Source organism: Coturnix japonica, chromosome Z (assembly GCF_054131305.1).
Source record: "Coturnix japonica strain WE chromosome Z, WE-NBRP24, whole genome shotgun sequence".
NCBI classification, from domain to species: Eukaryota; Metazoa; Chordata; class Aves; order Galliformes; family Phasianidae; genus Coturnix; species Coturnix japonica.
The window spans coordinates 1,765,143-1,788,135 of NC_140702.1; the positions used below are offsets into that span (position 1 = coordinate 1,765,143).

General features: G+C 44.2%; 3 protein-coding genes across 3 annotated transcripts in view; all 3 read right to left on the reverse strand.

The window, feature by feature from the left end:
* The window catches only part of LOC107307464 (rho GTPase-activating protein 32-like), a 173,932-nt gene that overhangs the window by 18,038 nt on the left and 132,901 nt on the right, over positions 1–22,993 (reverse strand). The gene's annotated exons all lie outside the window — the stretch shown is intronic.
* On the reverse strand, positions 553–3,517 carry LOC146753377 (obscurin-like protein 1). The gene is made up of 3 exons (XM_085528087.1): positions 3,490–3,517; positions 2,141–2,416; positions 553–848 (listed from the first exon to the last, which is right to left on the reverse strand). Exons 1-3 carry the CDS (start codon positions 3,515–3,517, stop codon positions 553–555), a joined length of 600 nt encoding a protein of 199 aa, XP_085384213.1.
* Positions 3,481–8,043, reverse strand: LOC146753378 (obscurin-like protein 1). The gene is made up of 3 exons (XM_085529233.1): positions 8,031–8,043; positions 4,818–5,093; positions 3,481–3,979 (listed from the first exon to the last, which is right to left on the reverse strand). Exons 1-3 carry the CDS (start codon positions 8,041–8,043, stop codon positions 3,648–3,650), a joined length of 621 nt encoding a protein of 206 aa, XP_085385359.1. The 3' UTR covers positions 3,481–3,647.

The following is a 22,993-nucleotide window of genomic DNA, read 5'->3' on the forward strand; positions in this document are numbered from 1 at the left end:
CACAACTGTGACTGTCAAAGGCACAAAGGAAATATGCTCACCAACGCAGTCCTTTGTTCTTTGTGTGTGATTTGCAGATATCTATTTTACTTTGAGCTCTGGGAATAGTCAGCTCTACCAGGTCTCTTACTGGGAGTAGCAGACTCACCTATCCAGATGCAGCCTCCAACATAAAGGCATAGTAAAAAGGCAGTGTACTACTAGGAGAAGTTCCTGCTTCTCCTACCATGAAAGGCTGCACGTACAACATGCACTCCAGCCTCACTGCACATACTTATCTTAGTCAAATGTTTCGGTGAACAAGAATTACAGTTTGGGATCTCAGGCACAGGAGAGATTTGAATAATACCTTGAATATTGCTTCCACTGTACATATATCAGTAATTATTATTCTACAGACAGACTGAAACAGGTCTTTGTGCCATACTAAAACCAAATACTTTCTACAAAGCCAGCCAATCAATTCTAGAGAAAAAACCTCAGCACAGACTACTGCAACTGGATCACTGTATAATAGAAACTAGATTTTACTTTACTGTTCTCTGCTGTATTTCAGACAACACCTGTCTCACCTGTGACATGAATCCTGAAGGTGAGTTTCTGGCCAGCAGCCTCGCAGCTGTACTCCCCTGCATCTTTCTTCTCCACCTGGCTCACCACCAGCCGACGCTGTTTGCCCTCTGACTCAGCCTTGAACTTCTTGCTCCAGGTGATCAGTTTCCCCTCCTTGTACCACTTCACCTCCATCTTCTCCTGGGCCACCTCGCAGCTCAGCGTGGCATTTTCTGTTGGTGCAGCCTTCACCTCCTCCTGCACCTTCTCCTTGTTTGTAAATACCACTTCTGGCTCTTAGAAGGGAAAATAATTTATGTCCAAGATATGAATGTGCCCACTGCCCTTCCACCTTACAGGAACAATGGAAAACCATCTCTTTGATCTGGCAGAACACACCTAAAGCTGCTGGGATAACATGCAAACTGTGCCATGGAGGGTGATTTTCATTTGCTTGTCTGTTTGATGAAGCTTTGTTTCCTAAAGAAGCTTTTAGTAATCTCTTTGTGACAAAGCAACTATCTCTGTGCAGCAAGGTAGGAGATCACCTGAGGGGTTCTTAAAGTCACTTCGCTGCAAAGGAGGAAATATTTTTGTTGAAGCTGAGTGCAAACTGACAAATTTTAGCGTCAGGAAATGTACCATGCTGCATCAGAGACACATAGCATTCATTTCTTTCGATCCCAGTAGCTGCCTCTGTTGTTAGCACTGGATCATTCTGTTCACTGCAAAGAGTGACGGACCAGGACTCCATGTTCAGGACTTTGTCACTATTTCCCATCCCATCCTGAGAAGAGCTAAGCTTATCTCACATTATTAGAATCATAGAATTACCCAGGTTGGAAAAGACCTTGAAGATCATCAATTCCTACCACAGCCTAACCATAGTACCCTAACTCTAAAAACCCTCTACTGCATCCAAATGGTGGAATATCCTCATCGTCCTGGAGGCACATTAGTCAGGTCACTTGGGAGGCAGAGTAGGTCAGAAAACAAAAGTGTTTTTCCTACTCTGGAGCCGCAACATGGCAATGAATCTTGGATGACTCACCACACCACTTTCTTCCCCTTGCTGCCAACTACTTGATGCCTCAGAAACATTAATCTACAGAAAACCTTTCAGTTATATCTTCCCCATAGCATGAGACAAGACCTTCCAAGATGAATAAAAAGTGATCAGACATTGGGCTGACACCCAAATGCTCACCACAATGCCCCTCTTCTAAATCATTCCTAGAATCAGCTGCACTTCATAGTTCTCCAGTTGTACCAGTCTGTGGGGATAGACAGGCACAAGTACAACCTTCCTGTGTATGGATCTGCTCCCACAGCAATGGGAAACTCTGCAAGTTTTTAAAGGATGGAGCTGCCTGTCCTAAAGACTTTCTAAAGCTTTATGGAGGAGATACAAAGTGAAATATATTCACAACTATTTTCTCCATTTTCCCAGCAGACCTGAACAATACCAGTCATGGTTTACAAAAATATGACACCCAATAGGAAATATTCTTATAAAAGAATAATCATTTTTATAAATATTCGAGAAATTATTCTAGAAATAGAAAGGTCAAAAAGTACCCTTTCTCACCTGTTACATCGACTTTGAAGGTGAGTTTCTGGCCAGCAGCCTCGCAGCTGTACATCCCTGCATCTTTCTTCTCCACCTGGCTCATCACCAGCCGACGCTGTTTGCCCTCTGACTCAGCCTTGAACTTCTTGCTCCAGGTGATCAGTTTCCCCTCCTTGTACCACTTCACCTCTGTCTTCTCCTGGGCCACCTCGCAGCTCAGTGTGGCATTTTCTGTTGGTGCAGCCTTCACATCCTTCTGCACCTTCTGCTTGTTTATGAAAGCATCTTCTGCTTCTGCAGATTGGGAGAGCATTTAGGATGCACAGCTACATTCACGCTGTCCAATGTGTTCAAAACCAAACACAAAATGCTGCTTGTGACAACTTCATGTATGTTTGTAATTTTGGAATGGTCTCATTCATACTAAACATGATCCAGATTAAATACGTTCTCTCTATTAATTACCAGTGACCCAACACTTCATCGTCCATTACTATGCTAAATATATTCTTCATATCTTTAAATATCCTTCACATTCATATCATTAAATATTCTTCTTACATTCAATAGTTTGAAAAAATTAAGGTTTGTGAGGAAATATTTTCCTTATTTAAACCCAGAGCTGTTTCTAAAACAGCTCCTTGCAATCTCCCCCCATAAGCAGATGGGAATCTACTAATGCAGCAGAGAAGGATGCATTATATGCACCACTTGAGATCAATTTTAACATAATTTCTCTGTGGTTCTTGGAGCTTTGCTTAAATTGTTCCTAAAAAAACTATTTTTAGAGGGGGTCAATATGATTACATTAATCAAAATTTGGAAGCCAAAGCAAACACCAAATATAAGCATGTCGTGCTCAGTGACATACAGGTGTTACGAATTACACTCTAGAAAAGCAGTGCTGATTTACATATTTCTTATTCAAAACTGAAATGTCATTTACACAGAACAATGTACTCATGCAATATTGATATGACTCCTGATAAGGTGTTCATTTCTGTCCCTGTCAACAGGAGTACTTCTTTCACTGAATACCTACAAACCAATCTCACTTCTTTACCAAATCCTCAATATTGTAAATAAGGTTTAGATACTGAAACTCAGAGGCCACAGCTAATTCTCAGTAGTAAACAATACGACATCATGAAACAAGTTAACTGCACTTAACTTCAGCCACCTGAGAGTTAGGGTTGATCTTAGTTCCCATAGGAAAACATTCAAGCTTCAGTTTCCCAATGAGACTGAGGGATTTGAAGCTGTGCTGTGCTGAGTGGTGACCTTCAGTGGAAGGCAGTGGGTGACTCACCTCACCCTACAGCAGATGGTGGCAGCTCACTCCTCAGACTATACTGACTACAACTGACCATAATCCAGTTCCCCACGTTCAGGCATCTTGGGCAATTCGACATGCTCTGTGCATCCAAGATGTCTTCATGAGGCTGGGAAATCTACACGGCACTCTTAGGAGAGCCTTCCCTTTCTAACACAGCAGCTGGACGCCAGCAGGGATCTTTAGAGAACTTCAGGTATAACTGGAAACCAAGTGGGACTCATGGGCCATTCTGTGATGAGAAACATCTCTCTCACCTGTGACATGAATCTTGAAGGTGAGTTTCTGGCCAGCAGCCTCGCAGCTGTACTCCCCTGCATCTTTCTTCTCCACCTGGCTCACCACCAGCCGACGCTGTTTGTCCTCTGACTCAGCGTTGAACTTCTTGCTCCAGGTGATCAGTTTCCCCTCCTTGTACCACTTCACCTCCACCTTCTCCTGGGCTTCCTCGCAGCTCAGCGTGGCATTTTGGGTCAGTACAGCCTTCACCTCCTTGTCTACCTTGTCCTTGTTTGTAGACTCACCTTGGGAAATGATAGGCATATCATATCATATCATATCATATCATATCATATCATATCATATCATATCATATCATATCATATCAAATCATATCAAATCATATCAAATCATATCATACCATATCATATCATACCATATCATATCATACCATATCATATCATACCATATCATATCATACCATATCATATCATAAAGCTAAACGTTTTGCAGTCTAATAGCAGATTTGGACATGAGATTTAGAACACCTGCATGCACAGCTGAACCTCCCCCTTCTCTTTTTTTCTGCTCATGTCTCTCTACATTTCCAGTAAATCAGAAGGGAACGGCCCTCTAGAACAGGCTGCCCAAGGAGACTGTGGATGCTCCATCCCTGCAGGCATTCAAGGCCAGGCTGGATGTGGTTCTGGGCAGCCTGGGCTGCTGCTTGGCAACCCTGCACATAGGAGGGGGCTGGAACTGGATGAGCACTGTGGGCCTTTGCAACCCAGGTCATTTATGAGTCTGATTATTGGCATTCTCCACCTCATTGTGTCATTCAAATTTTGTAACCAGATCTCTTCAAACACCTCCCCTTTTCTCACTCCTTGCATGCCTGGTGTGCTCTTGCACTGTAACCCTGCAGACATCAGCTGACTACAAGAGCTGCACAAGTTACCCTCCTTGCCTATGGTTTGTTGCAGTAATTCATTCCTGGATGGAAAAGCACATGTAGAAAAGTGTTGCTATGACACTAGTTGACCAAAATGTTTTGCACCAGAGGGGCGGCAAGTTGATCCTCCAAATGCAAGACACACAAAATGAAGCGTTCCTTTATCTCTGGGATTCCAAGCATTTTCTCACCTCTGACTTTCACTTGGAATGTTGCTTTGTCATCTTTTGTTTCACAGCTGTAGCTCCCTTGGTCTTTCAGGGTCACATTTTTGACCATGAGCTTGCGGTGCGTCCCCTGGGAGATGATGGTTGTCCTCTGGTCCTGCTTCACCTCTGTTTGATCTTTCTTCCATACGACAGCTCCGCTTGCAGCTGACACCTCACACACCAGCTCCAGGTCTTCAGAAGGACTGACTAATATTTCTGGAGTCGTTTTGGGCTTGTTGACAAAGTCAATGGCTTCATCTGAAGAAAAAAAGAGAAAGTGGTTTACATCCTGACTCAGGCTTATTCAGTACAGCATGAAGATACAGTTAGAACTGATTGTAATGTCTCTGCTCATTACATTTGGGTGATGGAGTTTCACCTCTGGAGGTACTCACATACAAACGTCTGCTTGATTCTCCTGTGTAAGGAAAGAGTAAGTTCTATGCAGACAGTTCTTATTTCTTTTAATCAATTCTGTATTCTGCACGTGTTCTTCTGAAGCTAAAATGAAGGCAGCTAAGTAACGTGTTTGCAATACATGAACAAACCTATTCAACACCTTGTCTCTAAGCTAACAAGAAGCGTTTGATGAGCACATCAGTATTTCATGCCCTTCATTCCATCCAGACACAACCTGCCTGAGGAGCAAGCTGATGGCTGTCAGCTACAGGCAGACCTAGCTTAGTATTGCATTTCTTATAGCAACAACTGTTGCTTTCAGTCACTGAACATACCAAGGCCAATTGCTATGCCAGGCACATTTATGGCATCAGTGAACAAATAATGAGTTAAAAATTGTAATAGACAGGAGCCATCTATTCTTTTAAAACTAGGTGACCAAAGAAGAACAGTCCCTCTAGAGTCAAGCTGTTAAGAACTAACAGCATCAATCAATATCACATAGATAGATTACTTCCCTGCCCTAAGACCATCTTGTGACCATTTGTTGCTCCTAATTAAGCCCTCTTGATGGCATTTTTGTCTGAGCCACGTGACATTTTGTGATAGGAGTTACTGCTAGTGTTCCCTTCACCCTACACCAAAGTAGGAGGTATCCATTCTCAGGGAATCATGCAGGCTTCCTCTGGATTTGATGCTCAGAGACAGCCCCAGAACTTTTTAAATCTTAGCTTAGCTCTCATCCAATAATGTTCATCAAACAGTGCAACTTGTCCTTTGGGGATGCCTTTGTTTTGCATCCACCAGTTCCAACGGAGTCTTCTTGGCTTGTTTTAGATCAGTTTTTCAACAGATAAAGCCAGGGTCTTTGAATTACAAAGTGAAATTGCAGAATGCCTGATTCTCAACCAAACAGAACAGGAGGTGGGATGCAGGGTGAATACCTGAGCCAACACCACCTGCAAGCAATCCTTCAATATCTTAGGAATCTCTAGCCATCCCTAATCCAGTGTTGTGCTTGATCTATCATCTCTGCTGAGTTTTTAGCCTGCTGATGGTGAGCATCATGGTGGTGATGGGTGAGCAGTCGGACTAGAGGCTCTCAATCAACCTTAAGGATCCTGTGATTAGAGGAACATGAATGTGCTGTTAAAGGTCACAAGCACTGCACTGCAGCATGAACATACACAGTGAAAGGTTTCAGTAGAGCTTCAGTTCATAAATGAGGACTGGGTTATGGATAACAAGATCAAGATAGAAACCAGAAAACAGATCTTAACGCCAGGTTCTGTGAATGCAGCCAGCTGAATTTCACAGATATTGAATTTCAATGACAATTTCTTGTGTTATTTTACCCTCCAGCTCCACCCTGAACTGGAACAGGTCAGTGACAAGCATTACTCCTCCAGGCTTGACCTGACAGTGCTTTACTTGTACTATGAGCTAATGCCAGGAAGAGCAGGAAAAGAGTTTCATCCACGTGCCTTCTCCTTCCTTAGTAAAACCAGTGTGAAACTGCAACCACGTCAGGCTGAAGGAGACGTCTCAGATGTCCTGCCTGGATGCAGGAGCTCACGTGTCAGAGGATGCCTGGCACATCAAGTCTCATGGCAGTGCAGTGCATGACAAACTGCAACAACACTTTCCTGTGGGCTCCTTTGGGCACGAGGCCCAGCGGGTGACACACCTCTGGCTGCAGCTCTTCAGAGCCTCCCAGCAGCCACGTGATGCCAATGGGAGAGACACAGCTGACCCGCACAGCAGATGATTTACCAGCTCGCTCTGATTTACAGCAAGAGAAGATACAAGTGGCCATTGTGAATGGTGAAATACTGTGAGTGTGTGGCATGGGTATAAGATTGGTGAGTCTGAGGATGTTCAAAGTCAGGCTGGACAGGGCTCAGAGCACCTGATGGAGCTGCGGTGCCCCTGTTCATTGCAAGGGAGTCCAACTAGCTGACCCGTAAGGGTCTCTTCCCTATCTATGAGATACACAAAAGCTGATTCTGCAGTAACCAAGCTACCAACAGCAGCTGTTTGTCTTACAGCTTGCCAACACAGATTTTAAAATAACAGCATTGATTACTCATTTGATAGTCACATTACAGTGCAAAGCACATGGAAACGTCCATCAGCTAATTCATTTAATTCTTTGGGCAGACCTGCCAGTATGAAATATTATGCTAACATGACAGAGAGAAGAAAACCAAAATTAAGACTAGCTGACAAGCCGTGGCAGGAAGTTCTGCTCTCCATCAATTTAGTCCCATTATTCAATTCTGTTTGGAGATGTCTCCATGACTCTCTGGAGTTTGTTCTTTGAGAAGAAGCAATTAAGTAAGCTCTCCAATGCCAAAGTGCGTGCACTACTCTAGAGCTTTGTTGTTTCTCCATGGATCAACAAGGGTGACAAGCCAGCAGAATATGATGAAGAGCCTCATCATGCAAACTCATGCATTTTATCCCCCTCACAGATGCACTGACAACTTACAGCATCATCCATTGAGACGCTGTGAATTTTCAGGGTGTGTTTCTTCCCCACAATGTGCAGTTCATATTTTTCACTGGCCTTGAGCTCCTTCCCATCCTTCATCCACTCCACAGTAGCGCCTGTGTCATAAAGCTCAGCCTGCAGTTTGGCTTCCTCACGCAGCCGAGCGGAGATCTTTTCTACATCTTTGCTCTTATTGGTAAATCTCACTGCAGCACCTGTCAGGAGCAAAGGCCTCGTTAGTTCAATTGATATCAGGCTAACGTGGTCAATGTTTGCTGCAACATCTCTATGCAACTGCATACACAGCGACTGCATCTGCAACTGCTCTATGGTGATACAGTGGTAAACCTGCTGACTGAATGCACTGGCCAATAGCTGTGAACTGCAGACATTCATCAGCTGGCATGAAGCAATCTGGTTCAGATACCAAGCAGCTGGGTAGATTGGCTTACCCTACACTCAGTGCTATCATGTTTAGGTCATTACCAGGACTCACATCAGTCCATGGGATGCAATTTCAGGTATTTGGTACAGGCAGTGAATGCCTGCAGCCCCAGTTCTAATCAGATCACAGCAACTATGCCTTGACTGTAAGAGGAAAGGAGAAGGATCAAAGCAAATACCTCTCACTCTCATCTTGGTGCTGACATCAACGTTTTAGGTAACAAATTTCACTTCTGCTCCACCATCGTTCTTGGTGACGTTCTTTATGATTAGGCTGTGAGTAGTTTGGGTTCTCTTGATGATGCAGGTCTCGCTTTCCTGTAAGACTTTACCACTGAGGTACCAAGTGCTGCAACACATTGTTGTAAGATCAGTAGTAAACATGGCATCCCCTCCAGGTACAGCTTCACCAGCTGTTAGGGGGGATTTCACAGCCAGGACTGGTTCTGAGGAAGAACAACATGGATGTCTTAATGCTCTTTAGATGCAAGTCTGGTATCTCATTTAGAGTTGGAAGATTAAATCATAGGTACATTTCTACTTCTCCCTTTGCATGAGTGCTGGAAGAAGCACTTCTGTGCTTAAGATCTGTTACAGAAAGTTCTGCCTCTTGCACATTTGAGATATCAAAAGATAAGGATATTCATGTCTCTGTCACAGAAACATAACTTGTATCACTTTATTGGTAGCTGGAGGTTGACAGGAGATAGGAGAACTAGGAATAAGGGAAAGCCTTTGGTGTGTTAATGCACTACTATCCTTACAGTCAAAGGAAACATCTTTAGGGAACCAACACAGCTGCTCAGCACACACTGACCCATTTCCTTTGGGGTTTTTGTGCTTACCAAGGTGCACGCTCCCTGGGAATTCCAGAGACGGGCTCTGTCCATGCGCATTGACTGCAGACACTCGGAACTGATCATCAGCCTCTTCAGACAGATTGCTCACCGTGAACTCTGGGACGGGGACATGAGACTCGTGGCACCTCACCCAGGTGAAGCCAGTTAGTTTATTGGGTTCCACAATGTAGCCATCGATTGGAATGGGGTGGTGCATCTTGGGAGGGGACCATGCCAGCGTCACTGAGGTTTCTGTTTTATTTTTCACCACGGGGTCAACTGGGGGCTGGGTGGGAGGTTTTCTGGGAGCTGAACAGAAAGAAATACAGAAATATTAGAATAAGGTCATTTAGGCTGGAAAAGACCTTCAAGATCAGCAGACTCAACTTTCAGCATGACCTACTGAGTCCCACCATTAACTACTGTGCTACCTGAGGACATACATGACAAGCTTATTCCTGCAGGTATTTGCATAGTGAATATATTCACCCTCTGGTTGCTTTGGAACATTTTAGAGGTTAAAATCCCATCAGACTTTTTCACTGTGTGCAGCCACTGATACAGGCAGGAGGCTGGGAATTACCTGATGGGCTCTAGTTACAGACTACTGACACAGTAAAGGATTGATTTCATTTAATTTTGGCCATCAGAATGTTTGGTGTCTGGTTTAAGTCACCCAGTTATAATTTAAGACTCCAATTATAAACATATGGAGAACAGCGCATTTAGGAGAACTCATCTCATCTTCATAAACCTGAATGAAATCACAGAATCATAGGATCATGGAAGGGCTTGGGTTGGAAGAAACCTTCAAGATCATCCAGTTCTAAACACCCTGCCATGGGCTGGCTGCCCACTAACCAGCTCAGGGTGCCCATCACCCATCCAGCCTCGCCTTCAACACCAAGGACAGGCATCCACAGCTTCTCTGGGCAGCCTGAAATGGAAGCAATGAGCCACATGTTGAAGATACTCAAACATTCATGACTGTAGAGAGAGCCAAATACTCCATACATATTGCCTGCCTGGTCAATGGTATTAAAATGCCAACAACAGACTCATCCAAAATGGTGTGAACATGGCATACAGGATTCTTCCAGCAGCTAGTTAGATCTGCAAAGAGTAAAAATAAGAAATCTCAATGCGATACAGTTTTCCCTCATTACATAAATAGACACATAACTGCTTTGGGGTGCACAGTTACCAGCCTGTCAGTTGCTGTTGGTCAGTGCTAGATGCCAAAGGTCCCACTAACATAGCATGAAGCGGAAAGCTAGACGCTGGAATCAGATCTCCTGACCTTACCATCAGAAATTGAGATGTCATATTTTGCTCAGAGGTGCCTGCTTGTAGGAGGGACAGCTTCCGAGCTTTTTCTGCTCCAGGAACCAGCTCGAGCTTCAGAATTTAAACAGCAGTCAGAAATTAAACTGAGCTTTGTCACCTCCATCAAATAGAAGGAGTGGTTGGGTGGTACAGATTTCCAAATAACTTAGAAACTGGCACAACAATCAGATGCCTACCTTTTCTTTTTGAACTTGTTAATACATAGAGCTTAATAGCATCAGAATGCCCCAAGCACTTCAGATAACACGACAGCTGTAAACCCTTCTTTAAGGATTCCTTTGTTTAACCACTGAGTAACTGTAATTCAGTGGTGCTGGTGGGAGAAGGGAAGTCCTAATCTTCCCAGATGGTGAATAGAGTTGATGTTCACATGCAGACTGGTGCTGCAGCACAGCCAGAAACCACTCATTTGGGAAACACAGCACCAAGAAAATAATGGGAATAGCTTCATAAAATCAGGCAGCTTCACCCAAATTTCATGTCAGGTCCATTATTCTTCCTATTTTCAGGAAGAAAGGCTTTCCCTTTTTCTTGTAGTTTTATTTTCTTTTCCATTCATGCAAGCAGCTTTGTAGCTTACAAATTGTTTTCTAATCACCTCCTGGTCTGGACAAATCACACAGGTTTGACTCCATGTTTTCCATAGTTAGCATTTTATATTTGTTCCAGTATGGAACTGTACAGTCATAGAATGGCCTGGGTTGAAAAGGATCTCAAAGATCATCCAGTTCCAACCCCCTGCGATGTGCAGGGTTGCAAACCACCAGACCAGGCTGCCCAGAGCCACATCCAGCCTGGCCTTGAATGCCTGCAGGGATGGGGCATCCACAGCCTCCTTGGGTAACCTGTTCCAGTGCATCACCACCCTCTGAGCAAAAAACATTTTCCTAAGATCCAACCTAAACCTCCCCTGTCTCAGTTTAAAACCATTCCCCCTTGTCCTATCACTGCCCACCCTCATAAACAGCCATTCCCCCTCCTGTTTATACGCTCCCTTCAAGTACTGAAAGGCCACAATGAGGTCTCCCCGCAGCCTTCTCTTCTCCAGGCTAAACAAGCCCAGATCCCTCCACCTTTCCTCATAGGAGAGCTGCTCCAGCCCTCTGATCATCACAGTTTTCCTCCTCTGGACCCACCCCAACAGCTCCACATCCTTCCCCGGCCTGGACACAGTGCTGCAAATATGGCCTCACAAGAGCTGAGCAGGAGGGGACAATCACCTCCCTCTCCTGCTGGCCACCCCTTTTTCAGTGCAGCCCAGAACACGCATGGATCTATCTTTTTCATACCAATATGCCCATAGATGTACATATATATACCACACCTTCACGCCTACAATATGATAGAACTCCATATTCCTCCCCACAGCCCCCAACAGCCCCCAGTAGCCCCATATCACCCTCAGGCCCCCACAACCCTCTATCTCTCCATACACCACCCCTTGAAGCCCCATACCTGCCCATATCCTCCAATAGCTCCCCACAACCCCTACACACCCTCAGAGCCCCCTAGAGCCCCTAGTCCTCCTATGGCCCACCACAACTTCCCTGCACAGCTCTATATAACAGTCTGATAGAACTACCTCTAGTAGAAGCAATCTCCACACAGAGATCCTTTCCCAGTGGCACTCAGCCCTTCAGTGGGGTCTAAGAGAGCTGCAGCCAGACTCAAACACAACTGCTCACACAGCTCAGCTGCCTTCACCTGTGCTCCTGACGCTGACACATTGCAGCCCCACATCCCCCTCTGCCCCCCCACAGCCCCACACCCCCCTGTCCTCCCCGCACTCCCCATCAGCCCATCCCACCTCAGTGCTGCCTCTGTCTCTTCTCTCCTCTCCCCGTCCCAGCGCCGGCCTCCCCCGGCCTCCCATTGGGCAGCGGCAGCTCCGCCGGCTCCGATTGGCTGAGCCGCAGTGCGCGGGAGTGGCCGTTGTGGGGGGGGCAGAGGGGGATGTGGGGCTGCAATGTGTCAGCGTCAGGAGCACAGGTGAAGGCAGCTGAGCTGTGTGAGCAGTTGTGTTTGAGTCTGGCTGCAGCTCTCTTAGACCCCACTGAAGGGCTGAGTGCCACTGGGAAAGGATCTCTGTGTGGAGATTGCTTCTACTAGAGGTAGTTCTATCAGACTGTTCTATAGAGCTGTGCAGGGGCTGTAAAAGGAGCTGAGGGGGACTGTAGGGGGGATATGGGGCTGTGGTGGGCCATAGGAGGACTAGGGGCTCTAGGGGGCTGTGAGGGTGTGTAGGGGTTGTGGGGAGCTATTGGAGGATATGGGCAGGTATGGAGCTTTAAGGGGTGGTGTATGGAGAGATAGAGGGTTGTGGGGGCCTTAGGGTGATATGGGGCTACTGGGGGCTGTCGGGGGCAAATATGGGGAGGAATATGGAGTTGTAGCAGATTTGGGGGTGTAGGTGTGGTATATATATATCTATATATATAGATCTGTCATTGTCTTCATTCGAAGAAATCGGAAAATTAGGAGTCCCAGCTGATAGTAAAGACTACCCAGAGGGATGGGATGACCATATGGACTGTAATGAGGATGCATTATAATGTGTGATAAACACTGTGAAGCAGTGTTGCTCTGGGAATTGGCCCAATACAACACAGAAGCAACTTTAAATATCTTCCAGTCACAAGCTGTTCATATCTAATGTCTATTTTACCCAATGTTTTCCAGTTCCAGAAGCAGAGGATGCCTTTATCATCAAGCAGAAGGTGCAGAAGGAGGTGAAGGCTGCACCAACAGAAAATGCCACGCTGAGCTGCGAGGTGGCCCAGGAGAAGACGGAGGTGAAGTGGTACAAGGAGGGGAAACTGATCACCTGGAGCAAGAAGTTCAAGGTGGAGTCAGAGGGCAAACAGCGTCGGCTGGTGGTGAGCCAGGTGGAGAAGAAAGATGCAGGGGAGTACAGCTGCGAGGCTGCTGGCCAGAAACTCACCTTCAAGATCGATGTAACAGGTGAGAGAGATGTTTCTCATCACAGAATGGCCCATGAGTCCCACTTGGTTTCCAGTTATACCTGAAGTTCTCTACAGATCCCTGCTGGCGTCCAGCTGCTGTGTTAGAAAGGGAAGTCTCTCCTGAGAGTGCTGTATAGATTTCCCAGCCTCTTGAAGACATCTTGGATGCACAGAGCATGTCGAATTGCCCATGATGCCTGACTGTGGGCAACTGGATTATGGTCAGTTGTAGTCAGTATAGTCTGAGGAGCGAGCTTCCACCATCTGCTGTAGGGTGAGGTGAGTCACCCACTGCCTTCCACTGAAGGTCACCACTCAGTACAGCACAGCTTCAAATCCCTCAGTCTCATTGGGAAACTGAAGCTTGAATGTTTTCCTATGGGAACTAAGATCAACCCTAACTCTCAGGTGGCTGAAGTTAAGTGCAGTTAACTTGTTTCATGATGTCATATTCTTTACTAGTGAGAATTAGCTGTGGCCTCTGAGTTTCAGTATCTAAACCTTATTTACAATATTGAGGATTTGGTAAAGAACAGAGACTGGTTTGTAGGTATTCAGTGAAAGAAGTACTCCTGTTAACAAGGACAGAAATGAGCACCTAATCAGGAGTCATATCAATACTGCATGAGTACATTGTTCTGTGTAAATGGCATTTCAGTTTTGAATAAGAAGTATGTAAATCAGCACTGCTTTTCTAGAGTGTAATTCCTGACACCTGTATATCACTGAGCACGACATGCTTATATTTGGTGTTTGCTTTGGCATCCAATTTTTGATTAATGTAATCATATTGCCCCCCTCTAAAAATAGTTTTTTAGGTACAATTTAAGCAAAGCTGCAAGAACCACAGAGAAATTAAGTTAAAATTGATCTCAAGAGATGCATGTAATGCATCCTTCTCTGCTGCATTAGTAGATTCCCATCTGCTTATGGGGGGAGCTTGCAAGGAGCTGTTTTCGAAACAGCTCTGAATTTAAATAAGGAAAATATTTGCTCAGAAACCTTAATTTTTCCAAACTATTGAACGTATGAAGAATATTTAATAATATGAATGTGAAGGATATTTAAAGATATGAAGAATATATATAGCATAGTAATGGACGATGAAGTGTTGGGTCATTGGTAATTAATAGACAGAATGTATTTAATCTGGATCAAGTTTAGTATGAATGAGACCATTCCAAAATGACAAACATACATGAAGTTATTATCAGCAGGATTTTGTGTTTGGTTTTGAACACATTGGGCAGTGTGAATGTAGCTGTGCATCCTAAGTGCTCTCCCAGTCTGCAGAAGCAGAAGATGCTTTCATCAACAAGCAGAAGGTGCAGAAGGAGGTGAAGGCTGCACCAACAGAAAATGCCACGCTGAGCTGCGAGGTGGCCAAGGAGAAGACGGAGGTGAAGTGGTACAAGGAGGGGAAACTGATCACCTGGAGCAAGAAGTTCAAGGCTGAGTCAGAGGGCAAACAGCGTCGGCTGGTGGTGAGCCAGGTGGAGAAGAAAGATGCAGGGGAGTACAGCTGCGAGGCTGCTGGCCAGAAACTCACCTTCAGGATTCATGTCACAGGTAAGACAGGTGTTGTCTGAAATACAGCAGAGAACAGTAAAGTAAAATCTAGTTTCTATTGTACAATGATCCAGTTGCAGTAGTCTGTGCTGAGGTTTTTTCCCTATACTTGATTGCCTGGGTTTGTAGAAAGTATTTGGTTTTAGTATGGCACAAAGACCTGTTTCAGTCTGTCTGTAGAATAATAATTACTGATATATGTACAATGGAAGCAATATTCAAGATATTATTCAAATCTCTCCTGTGCCTGAGATCCCAAACTGTAATTCTTGTTCACCGAAAGATTTGACTAAGTTGTTTGTATAGTGACTTGCAACCATGGGACTGGTGTTCAAGGACCCTCTTGGTTCCTTCAGTTCCTAGGTTCTTTCTTGCCTAGATTTGACACTTTGTTTTAACAGAAGAGCTGATATTCTCTAGTGAAGGCTATTAGTTTGGTCACAAGTGGTAACCTAAACCGGTTCCAAGCTGTACATACAAACCTGCAAGATGGTCTCATTTCAGTCCCTCAGTCAATACTTTTTCTTTTCTTCCCTCAGAGCCAAAACCTGTGTTTATAAACCAGGAGAAGGTGCAGAAAGAGGTGAGTGCTGCCCAGGCAGCAAGTGCCTCCCTCAGCTGTGAAGTAGCACAGGATCCAACCGAAGTAAAATGGTTCAAGGATGGAAGACTGCTTGCCTCCTCCAGAAAGTTCAGAATGGAATCTGTGGGCAAAACACGGCGTCTGGTTGTGGAGCAGCTGGAGAAGAAAGATGCTGGAGAATACATCTGCGAGGCTGCTGGCCAGAAGGTGACCTTCAAGTTGGAAACAACAAGTGAGCATTCGCTTTGGGAGCACTAAGCAGCTGTTTATGTGGCTTAGAGGAAGAGGAAGGGAGCCGTGTCAAAGGGAAGGTGGTGTGGCGCAGGAATGCAGTTGAGATCAAACCCAGCAAATGTTTCCAGATTGATGATGAAGGTGTCAGAAGAACCCTGACAATAACAGGGATCCGGGCTGAGGATGAGGGAGAGTACTTCTGTGAGTCCAGAGATGACAAGAGCAGCATTAGCATCACCCCCAAAGGTATGTCTCTGGAAATGAAGGCTGACAGTGTGGAAGGATCCTTGGCTTCCCTCATCAGCCATTACAACACTGCAAAGCTGAGTTCATTTGTGTGTTTATGCTGTTCTCTGCGTTAACAACCATGTACAAAACTTGTCTTTCTCTCTAAATAGCTGTGGAACAACTGCTTCTGAAGAGCACAGCTGTTAAGTGGGCTGATCAGCCTTCAAGGCTGGAATTAAGCATCCCAAATGTGAGATGGGATTTTTTTTACCCCTTCTTTGCCTCTTTTCTTCTTGCATCTTTGTAGATGCAAGGAGGATCTCCTCTACAGGCAGGAGATGTGAGTGTGAGTTATGGTGATCACTTACTGCGAGTCATAAAATCTGATGCTTTCAATAAAATCATTGACTCTGTTGGCTCTTTGAAGGTGCTCATACATAATGGAGCTCATACACTTAGGGACACATCTTTTATGTGCTCCTAAGTTGTTTCTTCTTCTCCATCAGCTCCCAGGGTGGTGAAATTTGTTGGTTCAGACTTTTGTACTAGGAGCTCTGCAGTGGTTAAAGCTCACAGTTGTGCAAACTAAACAAGCTCCTGCAATTCGTCTCTACTCTGTTTTAGCTGTGGATTAGCTTGACAGTTCCCTTCCATAAGCTTTATGGTTCCCTTCTGTAAGTCTACTTACACAGACTGAGTTGCTTAACTTGAAGTCTTGCTCCAGGATTTTGGGCATATTATTAGCAAAAATTATCACAAATAATTTCACCAACAATTCTCCCCACCCATCTGTAGCTTTCCTTTTTTTCACTGGAAGGGTTTACACTGGCAGATAGGGTGGGCATGTAGAAACAACCCCATTAATTCTGACGAAGCTCTGATTTCTCTGACTGGCCTTTGTATTGTGATTCTGCATGCATGCCCTGTAGCTAAAGCCTGGATGTCTTCCCCAGCACCTTCAGTCTCCCATCCTTACTTCAGTTACTCCATTGCAAATCTCTCTGCTATTCCAAGAGAGTTTTTGTTTTACCCCTGACTTTTAACTGAGTTAGTTCCATTAAGTGTCTGAAGCCCTAAGTGATCCAAGGTGAAGCATGATCCAAACTGGAATTTAGCTAATTGTAGTAGGGAATCCAAGCCTTAATGAGATGAGTTATTTAAAATATGAGTCCTCCAACTAAAACAGCGTTGAACTCTTACCCTGGTTTATGATAGAAGTGAGAGTTTAACAGCAGAAGTCTGAAGTTGTGCTCCATATTTATCATCGCTCAAGAGAATATTTGAATATATTAATTCCTTTGGCTATGTTGGAGCTCATAATGAGGTCATCTGATGTTCTTTAAATGCTCGGAGTCTAGCAATGTGGGGAAGTGGACTGCTATTTGCTGTTGAGCTTTAGGCTAAGAAGCCTTATTTTAGAGGTCCGTGGACTTCCCCTTTCCCTTCCCCTCTCCTCCCCTTCTCCCTGGATTGATAGCACATGGTTTGAGAATGATTTCAGCGCAAGGTAAATGAGGAATAGCCAAGTGAAAACCTGCTGTTTTACTGCACTATAAAAGACACTTATTCAAAAGACAAGTGTGTGTTCCAAGCTTAAGATTGCAGGAGATCCTAGAAACAACTCAGCTGCTCAAACCTGTAGTCTGGCTGAATATTTTATTGTCAGTTATGGTCAGGAGGAGATGCTTGAGTAAGACAAATAAAAGGTCATGGGTAAGTTGGTCCTTCTTGTGATATACTTCTAGGCTTTCATCAGGGAAAAGCTTAATTAGTCCAAATAATTATAGCAGAAAACACACCAAGAACATGAGAGTGAAATTTCAAACTTTTTGACGTGACGGTAAATTTTACCCCATTCTGCCATTCCCCAAATGTTTGTTTCCTTACGACAAGAAGAACTTTGCAAAAGTAATTTTTTTTTCAGTCTTGTGTGCAACACAAAAAGGGGTAAAATCTAGGAGGCCACCTGAAATGTTTTTTCCATCTGGAAGGATCCATTTAAGAGCACCCATGGACCTGGTTGTGAACCAGTTTTCTTCTTTGCAAAGGTTGTTGCTTAATTGGCTGATAGTGTACCTGGGAGAGGAAGAGGGAAGTAACTTGTTTTGGAAGTCCTGATGCTATTCAAGCACTCAAGGCCAGGCTGGATGGGGCTTTGTGCAATCTGGTGTAGAGGGAAGCATCCCTGCCTACAGCAGAGGGGGGATGGATCTGGATGATCTCAAAGGTCCCTTCCAACCTAAACCTTTCTCTGATTCCTTTGGTGATTCTATTTCTCAGCTGCTGGTGTGAGATCTCCAACCTGTCCCCGTTGTCTTTCAGTGCGGCAGATGAAGCTGGTGAAAGGTCTGCAGCCCCTGGAATTCCCTGAGAAGGGAACTGTCACCTTTTCGGTGGAGGTGTCCCATGAGGATGTGGAAGGGACTTGGCAGAAGGACGGCATGTGGCTGAAGCCTGCACCAAATATCACGATGGGTGTCCAGGGGAAGAAACATTCCTTGACACTTTCTTCTGTGACCCTTGAAGATGCAGGACTCATTTCCTTTAAAGCAGAAGGCATGGATTCATTGGGGAGGCTCACTGTGACAGGTATTGGTTGGTGCAAGGTGTGATTATCTGCTCCTGTCTCACATGACTTGAACAGCAGAACCAGCTTTCCTTCCAGCTGCAAAGAATGTTATGCACTGGGCCATTGCCACCAGAGTAGCCCTCAGATATCAAGAGGATTGTTGTAACATGATTGTCCCTAGCACAAGTAATGATAATGTGCTCAAAACAATAGGTTTTTTTGTTGTTAATTACAAGTTCTAGTAAGCATAGAGAGTAGGCACTACCTTTCATTATTCCTTATGCCAGCTGCTCCTAGAGACCTCATTCCCAACTAAATCCACACCCTTCTTTCTCCTTCTCAGAATTGCCTGTGAAAAGCAGCAAACCATTGGCAGACATTAGCGTAACTCAGAAGGACAAGGTCACATTTGAGTGTGAGCTGTCCAGGCCCAACGTGGACATCAAGTGGTTCAAGGTATGGCATGTAATGGCATTTTCCTTTCTGACTTCTCTGGAAATGAATGAGAGCCTTTTATTTCTCTTCCAAGGGATGCAAGTCTGAGCTTTTGCTTGATAGCTTTTGCACTGTTCTCCTTTCTTTATGCTCTTTTACTTGCCCAGATCAGCAATCTTTGTTATTATGTCCTGAGTTCATTTATTAAGTTGAAATGGAAGTTTGTTTTGGGTTTCTTGTGAACTCCTGAGGTCTTGCTGCACAAAATATTGTTGGTTGGAGTACAGTACATTTTGAGCTTCAACTCTAACACAGAAATTCTCAGCCAGGATTTTGTAGCCTGGTTGTGAACTGGGTTTTAGGGTGAAATCTCAGTTTTCTTTGCACCTGACAGTGTGAGAATTTGCTCTGGCACTTTGTGTACCTCCACGGTGCTCAGCTGTTCCTTCCCTTACTTGGGGATAACGTCATTTATTCAAGGTGATGTCCAAACGAGCTTGTTAACAGTCCTCCGCAGTTCTTTAAGCTGTCATAGGTCAGCCAGAATTTCTGCATGTTCTATAGCCATTCCTACATGTTGAAAACACTGCACTGTGCTTAAGCTTCAGCATATGTTCCAGTAAGCACAGTTCCATTAATTCTAGGGGAGTGGGTGAATTAAGCATAGATCTAAAGGCTCCCTTTGCTCAGTGCAGAGATAGAAGGACTAATGGAGATCTGACTTGACATTTTCCCTTCTACGATGGGAAGGAGCTCCGTCAAAGTAAAAAAGTGGGCATTACTTCCCAGGGAAATAAGAGAAGTCTCATTATTCACAAGTGGTGAACTCTCATTTTCTCTCTCAGTCTGCAACCAGGTTGGGTTGCTGTTTCAGTACTGGCTGTTTTATGCAGGAACTCTGCTCCTGAGGTTAATCCAATTATATCCAGGCCCTTCAGAAGGAAAGGGAAATGGCAGCACAGAAATATGGTCTGATTCTGACATAAATTAGTGCAGACCTGGAGAGTTAAAAGGGATTGTGTGATGTTCAAGGGATTTTGAAGCAAAGATGTCTTAGAGGCTTAGAGGAGTATGATTTGAGAGAGGCCTTGACCCCGAGGAGAAGAGTTGGTCTGGAGGGAGGTGTCCCTGCCTATAGCAGGGGGATTGGAACTAAATGACCTTAAAGATTCATTCCAGAGGTTTTAGAATAAATGAGATTCTGGTTTCCATGAAAACTGTTTGCAGGCAGCTCCATTGTAGCTATTAAATCTATCTTTCAGTTCAAGGGCAATAATGCATTGACTGTGTTGGATAGAGAAATGACTCAGGAATGGATGATGGTTTACAGTAAAACATACTCCTACGTATTTTCTATGCAAATATGTGTAAGGAAAAGATGCTGCACTCAGTTCTGGAAATACCCTGACAAATATACCTCTACTGTTTCACAGCTGGAGATATCAAGATTGTTAAACCACTGGAAGATGTGGAAGTGAATGAATATGGGAGTGCATCTTTTGTCTGTGAGATTTCACACGATGAGGTTCAGACCCAGTGGTACAAAGATGACAACAAGCTGAAGGCTGATGACAACATCAGAATGCGGCAAGATGGTAGGGTGTAAGAGGGGGATCTTTCTCCTGAGTGGGGGGTGGGTTGGAGATGAAGCAGAAAGGACATCTGAAATGAAGTGAAGAAGGTTCAGAAGGGAGTTCCCCTTTTGTTTTGGGACTGAGGTTAGGGTGGAACAATTGACACGGTGGGAAGCTTAGTGTGGGAAGTGTGATGCTATCCCACCATCCCACACTGCCAGGAGCAGGTAGGAAATGAGTGCAGTTCTTTCCAAAGTGGGGGTGAACAGGGCAGTCAGTTCATGTCTCCAAAGAGGTTTTGTCTGACAATGAGTGTGATCCTTCTGTATCAGGTACTTTGAAGGTGACGGTGGCCGCATTCGGTCAGTCGTTGTAGAAGCCATGTTTAGATTCCGCTTTGGTGGGATGTGGATATGGGGGAATGGGTGGTTTCATTGACATGAGAGAACAGGCAGTGATGCTGTGAAACCAGATGGATGATGCTCAGCCTGGCCATGTGCCTCAGAGCTCTTTGCTCAAGGAAGCCAATTGTAGTTGTGGGTTTGCTCTCAAGAGCACAGTTTGGTAGGGATGAGTTGGCGGTTGCACTAGATGACCTTAGTGGTCTTTTCCAGCCTTAGTGACTCTGTGGTTCTCTGCTTCAGGAAAGACCTACTCGCTGACTTACACACGTGTCCAAGTCAAGGATGCAGCAGAAATAAAATCTGTAGCAGAAAAGGCAGAATCTCGTGCCCATCTTACAGTGAAAGGTAATTCTGCTTCTGATGACGATTTTGCTTAAATTATCTTGTGTTCTAAACCAGCTAACATCCTTTGCTTGAATGTCAAGGAAGTTAAACACCACCAGGACCTTTCACTGAAATGAAAACTCCTACCTACCTACCTTTCTGCCCACAAAATATCTACTTTGTCTTTTGGGATTTACTTTTGCTAAGTAAAACAGATTATTTTCTTAGGAGGTTGATTTTCTACCTTTAGACTTCATATTTGTGTGTGAACGTTGAGGGATAAAAAACATAGCTTGAGTTTTTCTTCATCTTCTCTGTCTGTCTGAAAAGAGCACAGGTGTTTGGTTGTTTTTTTTGTTTGTTTTGTTTTTATTTTAATATATACAATGTTAGGGTATATATATGATATTAAGTGTGATAAAGAAAAGGGAGACATTTGAGTTAGCACAGTGCTCAAGAGTTCAGTCCTCAGCTTTGCCACTGTTATAATTATAAGGGCAAGAACATCCTAGAAAATGAATTTCTACTAAGTTGAGTCATTACATGTGAGCTACAGAGACCTTTACTAGGTGAAAACTTGTTTTTCCGAGCTAAGTTGCTGTATTTAACCAAAGTAATTATCAATGTCTGTGTTTCACTAAGCCTCTATTCCATTTTGTAATGCGAGGAGTTTGATATCGGGATGGGAAGGTCATGGTTTGCTTTGGATGTTGGACTGGGAATCAGAAGATCTGGGCTCTCTTCAGGTTGTCAGTCTTATTGTCTGACTTCATAACAACATTCCTTTCTTTCTATTCTTTGTTTAATGATCTTTTAAGGCATTTTGAGCTGATAGGTGTAGTGTTCGTGTGCAGTAATGCTGACGTGAGTAAGTAGGGTGATAATGTAAGGGTTTTTTACATTCCTTCTAAATCTCTGCTTTCTCTTGTTCCATCCTTCTTAAAGAGCAATCCATTAATCTAGTAAAGGAGCTGTGTGATGAGGATGTGACTGAGCCTGAAGAAGCCAAATTTGAATGCGAGATATCCATTCCTTCTGTGAAACCTCCCAAGTGGTATCTACGTGGGGAAGTCTTACAGGCTGGCAGAAACTTGATTATGCAGCAAGAAGGCTCCATCCACCGGCTGACCATACCGAAAACCACCACTGATATGACAGGCACCATTCAGTTCTCAATTGGCAAATCAAAATCCACAGCCAATCTGCTCGTCAGAGGTAACGTATCCTGGCTTGGTTTACATCATGAAGATGGAGAATTAATTAATGTACAGTCTTCCTTCACTGGGGTCTTTGAAATATTGTGTGTGTGTCTGGAGGGTCTGCTCCATTTCCAGTTCAAAGCCGTTGGACACTAAATGAGACAGCTGCATCTCAGTAAAAGATCTGCTTGTATAGTTGTGATGTGCTTACTATTCAGATCTACAGAGCTGAGGTTTTCTCCTTGGCTATAGCAAAGAAGTCAAATCAGGTGGAATTAATTGTATTTCTGAACTAGACAAGTTTGAGTTTGGTAGCACCTAAATTTGATGCAGTTTGTCATTGATTTCATCTGAAAGAAACTTCCAGGCTTTTTATCTGCTGTTGTCCCCAGTGTAAGAGTCTCCATTCACATCCTAAAGTACTTGTTATATTTTCAACTCACTCTTATTTGAACAAAAGCCTCAACTGGGAGCAATTTAATAAGCACAGAACAAGAGCTGGACCTTCCATTTGGTATATAATATACAGTATTACTTTATAGAAATGTAGTCA

Bases quoted from the DNA above. Each gene is read 5' to 3' on its own strand.
- LOC146753377 (XM_085528087.1), bottom strand. From the start codon at position 3,517: ATGCCTGAACGTGGGGAACTGGATTATG. The intron at 2,417-3,489 runs GTCAGTTGTAGT...CCCAATCTGCAG, and splicing joins ACGTGGGGAACTGGATTATG to AAGCAGAAGATGCTTTCATA. The intron at 849-2,140 runs GTGAGAAAGGGT...TTCCCTTCTAAG, and splicing joins CTTCAAAGTCGATGTAACAG to AGCCAGAAGTGGTATTTACA.
- LOC146753378 (XM_085529233.1), bottom strand. The intron at 3,980-4,817 runs GTGAGAAAATGC...TCATTTCCCAAG, and splicing joins ATTCCAAGTGAAAGTCAGAG to GTGAGTCTACAAACAAGGAC.